General features: G+C 31.9%; 2 protein-coding genes across 2 annotated transcripts; one reads left to right on the top strand and one right to left on the bottom strand.

Annotated features, from left to right (window-relative positions):
* The first annotated feature begins 2933 nt into the window (after positions 1-2933).
* LOC140006655 (transcription termination factor MTERF6, chloroplastic/mitochondrial-like) lies at positions 2934-6079 on the top strand. Its single transcript, XM_072048958.1, has 2 exons — positions 2934-3087; positions 4919-6079. The coding sequence occupies exon 2, from the start codon at positions 4923-4925 to the stop codon at positions 5916-5918; it is 996 nt and encodes a 331-aa protein (XP_071905059.1). The 5' UTR covers positions 2934-3087; positions 4919-4922; the 3' UTR covers positions 5919-6079.
* Positions 6080-6413: 334 nt separating this feature from the next.
* On the bottom strand, positions 6414-8534 carry LOC140006654 (uncharacterized). The gene is made up of 2 exons (XM_072048957.1): positions 8241-8534; positions 6414-7743 (listed from the first exon to the last, which is right to left on the bottom strand). Exons 1-2 carry the CDS (start codon positions 8248-8250, stop codon positions 6695-6697), a joined length of 1059 nt encoding a protein of 352 aa, XP_071905058.1. The 5' UTR covers positions 8251-8534; the 3' UTR covers positions 6414-6694.
* Positions 8535-12665: the final 4131 nt, after the last annotated feature.

The raw sequence follows: 12665 nt of genomic DNA, 5'->3' as shown, positions 1-12665 counted from the left end.
GAGCCTTTGCTCCAGTTTTGTAATCCTTTGATGAAGTAATGGAATGTTTCTATCGTTTGGAAAAAAAAAAAAAACTCTGCTTGCCTTGCTGTTTTGCGTGATTTCTTTTATTGTCCCCCCCCCTCCCTCCCTCCATTTTCTGTCTTTCAGACTTTCCACAATTGTCAATCTTTTAAAACACAGTTAATTTTTGTTCAACTCCACGGCACACTTTTCTATGTAGCAGAGAAATTTTGAAATTCAAATATTTAATAGTGGAGGTATTTGGGTAGGAGATTATTTATAAAAGCTATTTAATCTAATATTATTACACTTTTTCTGATGTGATATGTGTAAAATAAAAAGGTATAGTTGATTGTGGTATTTTTCATCCCATGGCTAATGACTTGATGACTTTTTTTTTTTTTTTTTTAACATTCTCACCTCCAATTCCCAGGACTTAAACTTAATGACTTTGTTGGACAAAAGGTCCATCATTGAAGGAGCTAAAAATTGCGAATTTCACAGGAATACACTAATGTTTTTGTTACTCTTTGCGAATTTCTAATGTCTTTGATTCCACAAGAAACAGGTAGTGATGCCATCATTATAAACAAAAATTTCAGTGATTAACAAGTAAATCAAGAAGTGTGATTAGCCAGTCCAAGTGTTGCTATAGAAAGCAATTCAGAAAAATTTTAACTAATAATCTTCTTCTACTATCTTGCTTCTGGCCGGAAATTTTTCATCCTAACTTGTTCGCATGCGGGATTGCCACTACTCAAAGAATTGTTCTTAAAAGAACAAACTCTTTATTATTCCTCAAGGCCCTTTCCTAGAATCTAGTTCCTCTTTCCAACAATGATGACAACTCCCCAAAAACAATGAAAGAAAGGGGAGAAAAAGAACAAGAAAAGATTGTTGAATTGCAGTTTAAATTGGGAAGTATTCTAATGCTTGAATGTTGAATTTCTTCTTGACCATTACAAATCCACAAATCTATAACCTGCCAAACAAGATTAACCTCAAAAACCAACTCACACCATCCATACATTCCTTCCCCCCCCTTCTTCCTTGTGTCAAGTCCCACCAAAGCAAATCCCCTAAAACTTAAAGACCAAATGAAAAGATCGAAACAAAAAAAGAATGTATATACATGTATATAATTCTTATCTATTTAATTCATCACGTTAGGTTGATGTGACATGAAGGAAGAAGAAGCAGCAGAACATGATCTTGATCTGTCAAATGTAAAATCAGAATGCGTTCGCTTATGGTTCTTAAGAGCAGCAGGAATTGGACGAGTCTCAACAACCTCAACATCCCACAAAATTTTATTATATGTTGTGCTGAAATGTGGGATGTCATGCGTAATACAATTTCTCCAAGGTGGCACACCACCATTTGGACGTAAATAATTGCCCCAAAGCGTTTTAAGCTTGACCTGGAAACCATCCCTTATGGGTTCCCAATCAATTCTTGGATCTCTGCAATTTGGAAGAGTTTGAATAACTTTTCTTCCGGGCATTCTGGGCACGAGGGGCATGTTCGAGGCCGTTAGGTATTTGCCGTAGCAACTTATGAAGCGTATAACATCTCTTCCTGGGACGAATTCTACTGTCCATATTGAATTCTTGGTTGAGCCATCACGATCTTGGATTACATTTTCTTCATCATCTTCTGCTGTCAGGTACTTGTCCCTATAGCTTTTCAGGCGAATCGTTTTGGCTTTTTGGAACAGCTCCATTCATCATTTACCTGAGTTCAGACACGTTGCGTTAGAGAAAATGTGCCAGAAGGTAAAAATGATCCATGAACTGTTTATTCTCGAAATTAATAAACGAATAAGGACAAAGGAAAGGAAACAGCGGATGATCAAAGATGAAAATATAAATACTCCTGCAAATGAAAATAAGCGAATGGTTTCAGATTATACGCTGAAATGAAGGCATACTTTTGGTGCGAGGAAGAGAGGAGAAGAAGAGGAGGGTAAAGAATGATGTCCCTCCCCAAACCCAAATGAAAGAAGTTAAATCATCTTCCCTTGTTTTATTTATTAACTATTTGGTCCACATTTAGTGGAACCATTCTTATGGCATTCGTGAAGGTGATTTCGTTCTCCACGTTAGGGGAACAAACAAAGTTAATATTGATACAATTCATTAATTTCTTAGGACATTTTTGGTTGATTTTCAATTGTTAGAATGACACTTAAAAAATTTTTAAATTTATAAATGGAAAAAGTTAGCCCGGAAAATGAGTATTCCACGACACATAGCAACTAATGTTGTTGTGCACCAAGAAAGTTCTCCATATCACAAAACTAATTATGTAAGAAGCCCATAAGAGTTTTTTTTTTTTTTTTTTTAAATAGTAATTTCCACTTCTTCAAAATCGTCAAGAATACATGGCATTTATTGAAACTATCTCCAATTACTCGGCTAATTTGTCATGCTTTTCAAAATTACTATAGTTTTGCCTTCACCATTGGATCAGGTAAGTAAGAAATAAAATTGTCTTTTGCATTTCTAACTAATAATAAACCTCAAATATAAGATAACAGGTCAAATTCATTTACTATTACTCAAAACAATGCGTGATTATTATATCAAAAAAAAATGTGTGATTGTCACTTTTGCTGAAAATAATTAAATAATTACAATTAGAAATGCCTAATATAGGTCAATTTTACAAGCTCCCAACAAAGTAAAAGTTAAAAAAGTAGCTATTAATCTTAAGCATTAAAGTTTTCCTTAGATCACCACACACATTTGTGCCCTTGAGTTGATACTAGTAAACTTTTGTGGTGTGGTTTGACTGGGATATATGAAACAAAGGGGAGTTCAACATTAAAATAAAAAATAAAAGAAAGGGTCTCATTCTAATTATTAGAAATATCAGGCGTGTCAACCAAATTATCCTTTATTCGCTTCCATAATCCAGCTTCCACCCTCCCCTGCGCGGTCTGAAGAATTCATCTTCCTCATACAGTATAGTTCAGTAAATCAGTGACCCCTAAAATCGCGAACCGTCGTCGTTTTAGGAGCCTGAGGAGGGTGCCAAGATTGAACACTGTAATGAGCTGGGAATAGCCCCCTCTTCTACTTGGTATGTCCAACTCCTCTACCTCTTTGGTCCGCTTCTGTGTGTGTGTGTGTGAAACTATAAATGACTGAAAAAGATGGTAACTTTATTAATTTTTTTCTTTGTCCAATTTGAAATTCTGCATTTCTTTTACTATTTGTTTATTCGGTTCTAAGTTGTCTTAAAAGATTCAATGGATGGTGCTGCATTTGAGTTGCTTGAGACTCTTTAGTTATTTCTTGTCATTGAATAATCTTGTTCTCAATTTTAAGACTGTCTTCAATTAGTCTGCTTGATTGCCTTCTGGGATAAAGAACCTTGGGTGCACGTTGTTCGTCCTTTTTCAGGCTTTCATAAGCGATTCTAGCTCCAGTAAAATGGCAAATTCAGTGGGTTGTTTAATTTTTGGGTCCAAAACGACACCTTTTTGGACTATTTATTTATTTTAATGTTAGTTTAATTGAGTATGGAGAGAAGAAAATATAGATAATGGTAATCCCTTTTAAGAGGAATTACAGAATTGGCTAAATTTTGATGAATTTAGACAAGTTAACATGCTTAATGCTCAAGAAGTTAGATTGTTCAGCCAGAAGTGTTCAGAGCATATATCAATCCATTGGGGCCATACTCCGACTTTCTCAGAATCTAGAGCTCGCTGAAGTTAAATGTTGAGGCAAGTGACCATTATTTCTCATATTGTATAGATAAGTAGAGGTAGTGTTGATTTTGGGTAATGATTCAACTAGCGAGTCTCAGATGTATGCTACACGACACATTAGGTGATATGGTGTTCCATAAGGTTTTCCAAAGGCCCATATGAGTTGAAAAGAGACAACTTTGCAAATATATGTCATGGATGATTCACTACCAAAGCGAACAAAAGGCTGTCGTAATATGATCTGTATGCTTTGGTTCAATGATATGCAACTTCTTACTATTATTCTGCTTGTGCATTTGGCTGTGTTTCTTTCACCTAATGTTGATGTTTGTTTGGAAGTGGAAAAATTCACAAGTTTTTTAAGTTTTGATTGCCCTTATATCTTTTGCAAGTATGGTCAGCAACCATACTACTTTTGATTCTAAACATGCAAGCTATACTCTTCTTCTCTTGCTAAGCATTTTTCATGGTTTTCATTCCTTGATTTATGTATAGTTATTTAATATTGCTTCTCTGGTTTGGTGCCATACTTCTCATATCGTTCTGCACTTATGAAGTGTCTAATATTATGTAAATGATGTCTCTAGAAATTCAATGGCTGGTTTTGTGAAAAGTCATTTGTCACACCAGGGCAAGAAGAAGGTGAAGAATCAGTAATTGAAATTTGGTTTCTTTACCTTCATTAATAACCCACCTTTTCATGTTAATATCTTTGTTTTTCATTAATAACCCACCTTTGTTTTTCAAGGAACTATTGTTACGCTGTTGTTATCTAATACCTTCTTCCTTTACTTCCTTTGACCATAGACTTGGTTTCATTTATCTAATTACTTGGATTTGACCATATACTAGTTTTGAAGTTGTAATAACCCAGTTGGACTATAGGTATTTTCACTTTGAGTTGGAATTTTGAAGAGCTGGGTTACAAACTCTAGATTTTCCAAGGTCTAGATTTAAATTGTATTAGCAGAGTTGAGGTGGGCATTCCAGTTTTTGCAGCTATAGAAGTTTCTCTGCACATAAGCATGAAAACAACCGATGATATTTCGTCCAATAAATTTTCATCCTAGTGTTGCATAACTGTCCAGAATGACTTTTGGCTATGTTTTAATTTTATGTTTTTCAGTTTAATGTAGTACCTAAAATGTGTTCTGCCTAAATAAATGACTGTGCTAGTGTTTTTGGATGATCTTTCAGGAATATGGAAACCACAAACAGCCACAATGGTGGCATTATGTGGTTCTTCAAAGACAAAGGTTTTGATGACAAAAGTATTCACGAAATGCTCAAGAAGTGCAAACGCCTTGAAGGTGTACCAAGGGAAAAAGCCTCAGAAAATTGGGCTTACTTGAGAACTATAGGCATCCAAGAAAGAAAAATTCCTTCTGTGGTAGGGAAGTGTCCTAAAATTCTTACTCTTGGCTTGCATGAGAAACTGGTCCCCACAGTCGAGTGCCTTGCAACACTGGGGACAAAACCCAAGGAAGTTGCTTCTGCCATAACGAAATTTCCTAATATACTCTCACACAGTGTAGAAGAGAAGCTTTGTCCACTACTGGCTTTCTTTGAAGCTATTGGTGTCCCAGAAAAGCAACTTGGTAAGATGATACTCTTAAATCCAAGAATTATCAGCTACAGCATTGAAAAAAAGCTTTCAGAGATAGTGCAGTTCCTTGCTAGTCTGGGCTTGTCTAGAGATGGGATGATTAGCAAAGTATTGGTAAGGCACCCATTCATAATGGGTTATAGTGTTGATAAACGACTTCGTCCAACTACAGAGTTTTTAAGATCACTAGGTCTCAATGAAACAGACCTTCAAAGAGTAGTTATTAATTTTCCAGAAGTTTTGTCTAGGGATGTTAACAAAATTCTGAGACCTAATCTTGCTTACCTAAAATCATCTGGGTTTGATTACGGGCAAATAGCAGCTTTGGTGGCAGGTTATCCCCCCGTTCTGATAAAGAGTATCACCAATTCTCTAGGACCAAGAATCAATTTCTTGGTGAATGTGATGGGCAGACGAATTGATGAAATTGCTGATTATCCAGATTTTTTTAGGCATGGTCTGAAGAAAAGATTAGAGTTGAGGCATAAACTTTTGCAGGAAAGGAATATACATTGTAGTCTGAGTGAAATGCTGGACTGTAATCAGAAGAAATTTCTTTCCAAGTTTTGTTTAGTAGAGCAACTTGCTTAAGTTATTAATCAGAGTCCTCTTTTGCCACCATCTTGTCTACTACTTAGCAGCTTATATTGGTTTTTGTACCTTGAGTTTTGTCTCTTTGCATTTGACTTGTATTTGGCTGGACAGAGTACTATTGATAAGCGACGCATTAATTCCAAACCATCTTATCCAAACCATCTTATCGTGTACAAGTTAATATTAAAGCTCTGTCCTAATGATATGGTGCATCATTTGTATCTGCTCTTTCCCTTTAATTGTAGAGATTTTCCATCACTAGTTCCATGGGTATCTGGGGATGAGATTGAGGTGGGAATTCTTCAGAAGATATTTGAATGGAAGCCATGGTGCCAGTCTACCAGATATTAGGCCTATCGCAATTTTGGCAGAAGTTTGAGCAAAACATCTGTAGTATGAAGTGTCACACTGTAGTATAAAGTGTCATACTCATTCATTGAGTCTACAAATTAGAAAGGTAAGCATGGAAGCAACATAAACTGTGAATCAAGATTTTAAAGTAAGTCAGGACAACAACCTTTTGATGTCTCGTCTAAAATTAATGAGATTAAGCAGTCATACCAGCTCATACACGAGTAAACTACCGCTTAAAGATATGTCCACCTAGAAGCTAGATGCATCAGACATGGAAACTTGATCCGATCATGGAAGTTAATTCCTTCCTGTCAACTGTTTTTCACTATCAGATTTTACAGATGTCACTATCTACTTTACTTCATTCTCCCCAATCTATTGAACGTGAGGCAGAAGAGGAAGAGAACTTAGAATCCTGATCAGCTCATATGAGATTCAAACCAATCCAAAATTTCCTCAGACTGCAAGCTGGTCATTTCATGTTTTGCATATGCAAGATTCATTTCCTCCTGAATGTGGTGGAACAAGGATTTATCAGGCAAAGTAATATCTCTCTCTTGAAGAGCTGCTTTCCAGCGTATTGCACGTCCATCTTTCGTCATATAGCCATTCTTGTCAATAAAACCTTTTTCCTTGAACAAGTTGAACAACTTCACTGATATGGACCGATCAATGCCTGGGATCACATCAGAGAAGTAACTGGGAGACAGTGGAAACTCCATGCATTTAATCTCTGCAACATCGATGCCTTTATCCTTGAGAACGACTAGGTAGTTATCGATCCTTTGCTTCCTCTCTTCATCTTTGGGCATGTGGACAAAAAGTGTTGGTGGATAACTGGCAGAAATGTCCATTTGCCGAAACATCCCTTCTGCAATCATTAGAGCAATGCTGCTGAAATTTAACCTAGTGGCAAGCAGAGAAACAAAGTGTCCCCCAGAGGATGCACCAAGAGCTACAAGAGGCAGTTTTTCAAGCTTTTCTTTCGCTATCCACCACTTGACAATATCCTTAACTTTCAATAGTTCATCCCCAAAAGTCCAACATCTTCTAGTACTGGATACAGCAAGAACAGCAAATTTTCTTGCCAAAGCATGAAGAACCACAAGCCTTTCTTCAGGTAAACCAACACAGTTCTTGCACTTGGGAGATTTATCCCAGAAATTTGCAGCTCTGCCATTACAACCATGAGCCAGAAAGAGCACTCCCCCGGGTGAGTCAGGTATTTGTGAAATCAAATCTGTCCCATTTCGGAACTCAACAGTGGGATCTAAGTGGACCAAAGAATTAAAACTATCCCATTTCTTCAATGATATGCCAGACACCGTGCTTGACTTTTCACTGCTGTTCCGAAAGACCAGCACCAACGCTATAGATAATAGCATTAGCAAGAAAACAATTTTACGAAATGTAACAGTTTGGCCAGGGTTTGATTGCTTCAGTACTCTACTTCCGCGTCTCAGCATTTCTGATTTTAAAACCAAAAATAAAAAATCAGCATAGAAACCTATCACTTTTCATACTCATCCTATCTATAAGTATCTAATAACAAATCCAGTAAAACCACAGTGGTAGTACAGAGACGTGGTTTTCTATAGAGCTAAAATGACGCTTTCAAGAATGAAGGCAAAAAGCAGCTTACCCTTGGAGCAAAATACTATGCGTGGTGCAAATACTAAGCGCAAAAATTACGCTTTTAAATTAAAGACAGTTCATTTCAAAGACTTACTAATTAAAAAAAAAAAGAAAAGAGGTATGGCATGTTAATTCAAGTATTTAATGGCGTAAAACATATTCTGCCCAAATCACGCCTTTCAGGATGAAAATACTTTAACAAGGCAAAATGAGATAATCAAGACTAAGCTCTGCAGATTATATTTTACATTAGGACTGGATTTTTTTAGAAGAATAGTAGAGTACAACGCAATTATTAAAGCAAAAGCATTTATGGAGATGGAAAGGTACCTAAAATCATTATCCTTCAACTAAGGCGAACTTGGGAAGAAGGACTAAATCTACTGAATCTGGAACGGCGCCCGTCGCAAAGTGGGCAGCAGCGGGGAGAATGAACACCGGAGGATGGAGCCCCACAGGCCCCCGGTGAGGAAGAGGAAGACTATTGTCTCAACTAGAGCAGACGGTAGACTACTAAACGACAGGGTTTTTGAGATCTTCGAACTAAAACCCTGAGGGCACTGCGAAGCCGTCGGCGACCGGAGAAGTAGTTTCCTATCGGAGGAGCTCAGAAATCCGGAGAAGTCTGGGGAGTTTTCTTTATAGCAGCTGGATACGGCGTCGCTGTATCTTTCACTAATTGTCTTAAGTAATTAACTTCAGCTAGGCCCAGTACTGGATGTGGGCTACGTGTCTAAAACTAGCAGGCTAACACCCAGGAGGTCCAACTAATTAGAGAGGGATTTCACAATCATCTTCAAGTGCTTTTGAAAATAAAAAATCGAAAATCAGGGTTAATTAAGTAACACTGAATTTTCTAAATAAAACTAGTTTCAAAAAATAAGTGACGAGCTATTCACTTATCACTTAAATGTGATTTACATTAAAGCATATCAAATTTATTATTTAACAATTTAATAACTTAATAAATTCAAACTTTAGATTTCATATTTTAGATTTTAATTTTAAAACTTCAGTTTGATTGAACGCACCACCTTTTAGAAAAGAGAGACGCCAAAACTGAAGTTAAATCAAAGAAGGGTGTTCAAATGCAATTGAATACTAAATGTGAATGTATTCATGTTAAATTAATTGTCATGTTAATTGCTAGTTAGAGCACTTATTAGAAAAAATTTTGACTATATAGCCATTAAGCACGAGAATCTGAACTCAAGGATCAAATTGTAGCCCCTATCATAGTTGATATGCCAAAATCCAAGGGGGGGAGCATTAAGTCCATATATTTATTGAACGTTCTCAAATTCTTCCTTCTTCTTTTGTATAATTTCTTTCTTTTTTTTTTGAAGGAATATTAATGTTTCTTGTTTTAATGTATGTTATGCCAAATATGCATATGTCCACGTACCGTTGATAAGCACAAGTATATGAAGAAGTAGATAAGTTTAAAGAAAAATATAATTGTTTGAAACTGTAACTTGTCGTCTGTACTTCCTCCTTCCTTCCGTGCCATCTTACCCATTCATCCCTCAAAAGAAAGTACAAATGTTAATCAATTGTTGTCATGTTGTTTATCCTCTATGATGATTTTATCTTATTAAGCTATGAAAGTAAAAACTTACACATCAAATAGGTGTGAACTAGTAAAATTGTTCTAAGGGTATTATGACCTTAATTTGAAATTTCAATGGAAAAAACTGGATCTGTTTACCAACAATTATTTTCTTGGTTAAGATAGTAAAGGTTGTGTAACTTTGACAAATGTCATAAATAAAACTTGAACAGCGTAGTGTCTGGCAATAAGTTAAAAGTGATAATATGCAACTACACAAAGTAAATAAAACTCTTTTTTTTTTTTTTTGATAAAGTATCATAATTTGATTCAAATCTATACTAATAGTAAAGTTATATCATCAAACATATACAGATATCAAAAAACAGATTTGAAAAATGGATACTACAAATCTAAAGAACAAATAAAATCCATACTAAATTTTTTTTAAAAATGAGGTAAAATATATGCAGCCCCACGAGCATCAACCTCATTTTTTTTGTCTAAATCTCGTAGCAATAACTTAGAGGAAACATAAATCTAATTCAACCTAATTTGCCCAAAAAAGTATTAAACCTTAATCAATAATTTAAGGTGATAAAATGAAACCAACCGAAGCTAAAGTAACAGTTGAGCCTTTTTCTCTTTTATAACATTCTCACTCCCCCAACTTTTCCAATTCCAACTGTTAGACACAAAATTTGAACTTAGAGTGTGATAGCGAGAAGACTTTAAGAACTTTTCCCTAACCATTGGAGTAACCTTAAATGAGTTACATACGCCTCTTTCTTATCTACATCTCACATCAAATAATTTAGAGGAAACATATTCCTGATTCACTAATGTTGGGTGTGTTTGGATCCCTTGTTTTTGGGGCTGTTTTTGAAAAACTGTTTTTCACATTCCAAATGCTACAGTAAATGTGTATTTCCAAAACAACTTCAAAAATACCGTATCCAAACATTATATCAAAAACAACTACATATGTATATTTCGATTTGTATATTTCAATTATGTATATTTTAATTATGTATATTATATATACATTATATTAATAGAAATTGAAATATACAAATTGAAAATTATATATATTATATATTATATAAATATTTATATACATTAATATTATACATAATATTGTATATTATACATAATATAATATAATATACATAATATGTAATGTTGTATACATAAATGTGCAAATATTTATACATAATATATTATGTACATTATATTATAATATATACATTATTAATGTATAATATTATTATGTACATTATTGTGTATAATAATGTATAATAATGTTATGTATAATATATAATATACATAATATGTAATGATGTAATAATGTATATTATGTATATTATATTATATATATATATACAATATTATGTATATTATACAAATTGAAAATTATATATTATATATTATATGAATATTTATATAATGAAATATACAATAAATATTACAAATTGAAATATTATATAAACACCATATTTATAATATTATAATATTTATAATTAATATTAATGTATATTATATTTATTAAATACTTATATATTTATTTATACGTATTATAAATACTTTATATTATTTAAAAAATATTTATATATATTTATAATATATTTATATGAATATTATATATTATATAAATTATATATAATATAATATATATAATATATTATATGTATTATACATTTATATAAATGTACATTTATACATAATATATATATATATATTAATGTATATTTATAATATACATAACATATATATTAATGCATATTTATAATATACATAATATTGTATATTATACATAATATAATACATTTATACATTTATATTAATATATATAATATTAATTTTATATTTATACATAATATTAATACATTTGTACATTTATATTAATTATAATAATACATTTATACTTAATATTAATATATATTAATAAAATTATAAGTTATACATTTATATAATATTCATTTGTAATTTATACATTTATAATAATATAGACTTATATGTTTATAAATATATTTATATTATGTATTAAACATAATATAATACATTTATATATTTTTATATAAATACATAAATATATTTATTTATAAATGTATTATAAATGCACAAATGTATATTTATATAAAAATATAAAAATATAAATTATAATTTATAATTTATACATTTATATAATATTCATTTATAATTTATACATTTATAATAATATACACTTAAACATTTATAAATATATTTATATTATGTATTATATATAATATAATAAATTTATAATACATTTTTATATTTTTTTATAAATGTATAAATATATTTATTTATAAATATTTATAAATGTATTATAAATGCATAAATGTATATTTATATAAAAATATAAAAGTTATAAATTATAAATTGTAATTTATACATTTATATAATATTCATTTATAATTTATACATTTATAATAATATACATTTATACATTTATAATACATTTATATTTTTTTTAGCTAATATATAACTATATTTATTTATAAATGTAGTATAAATGCATAAATGTATATAAAAATATAAATTATAAATTATAAAAATACCCAAAAATATGTTGTAAAAATAACTCTAAAACTAATCCAAAAAACATTTATAGTAAAAGTTTTTCATATAGTTTTTGAAAAACAACTCCAAAAACAACTAATCCAAACGGACTTGTATTTCAAAAACGAAATGCTACAGTGCTGTTTTTGAAAAACAACCCCAAAAACAGCTAATCCAAACGGAGCCGTTAGTTTGGCCAATTTTCAATGGAAACATATTCCTAATTCAATAATGTAAGTTTGGCCAATTTTCAATGGAAAAAATGGATCAAATTTCGTCGCAATTATGCAAACGGCCTTAATATATTTATGGAAAATCTATCTCAAATAATTTACAATCCAAATAGAGCCTTTAATTCTTTTATTTTTCACACATCATCATTCAACTAATTACGATCAACAAACTGCTAGAGAAGCAATTAATGCTTCTATCTTGATTATGTTCTTCACATGTGAAGATTTGCAACCTGGAGAAACCAATCAAGGAACTCATCAAAATCTTGAAGATATGATTACTGTTGCTTGCAATTTAGACTGCCAAGAAATCGAATGGAATCAAATTGTTATGAAAACCAATATTAGACTCCGTACAATAATATGTTTATACTTCATAGAATCCCTAAACCG

The sequence above is a fragment of the Coffea arabica genome, chromosome 5e (assembly GCF_036785885.1).
Source record: "Coffea arabica cultivar ET-39 chromosome 5e, Coffea Arabica ET-39 HiFi, whole genome shotgun sequence".
NCBI lineage: Eukaryota > Viridiplantae > Streptophyta > Magnoliopsida > Gentianales > Rubiaceae > Coffea > Coffea arabica.
The sequence above is the reverse complement of the archived record's forward strand: the minus strand, read 5'-3'. Positions and strand labels throughout refer to the sequence as shown.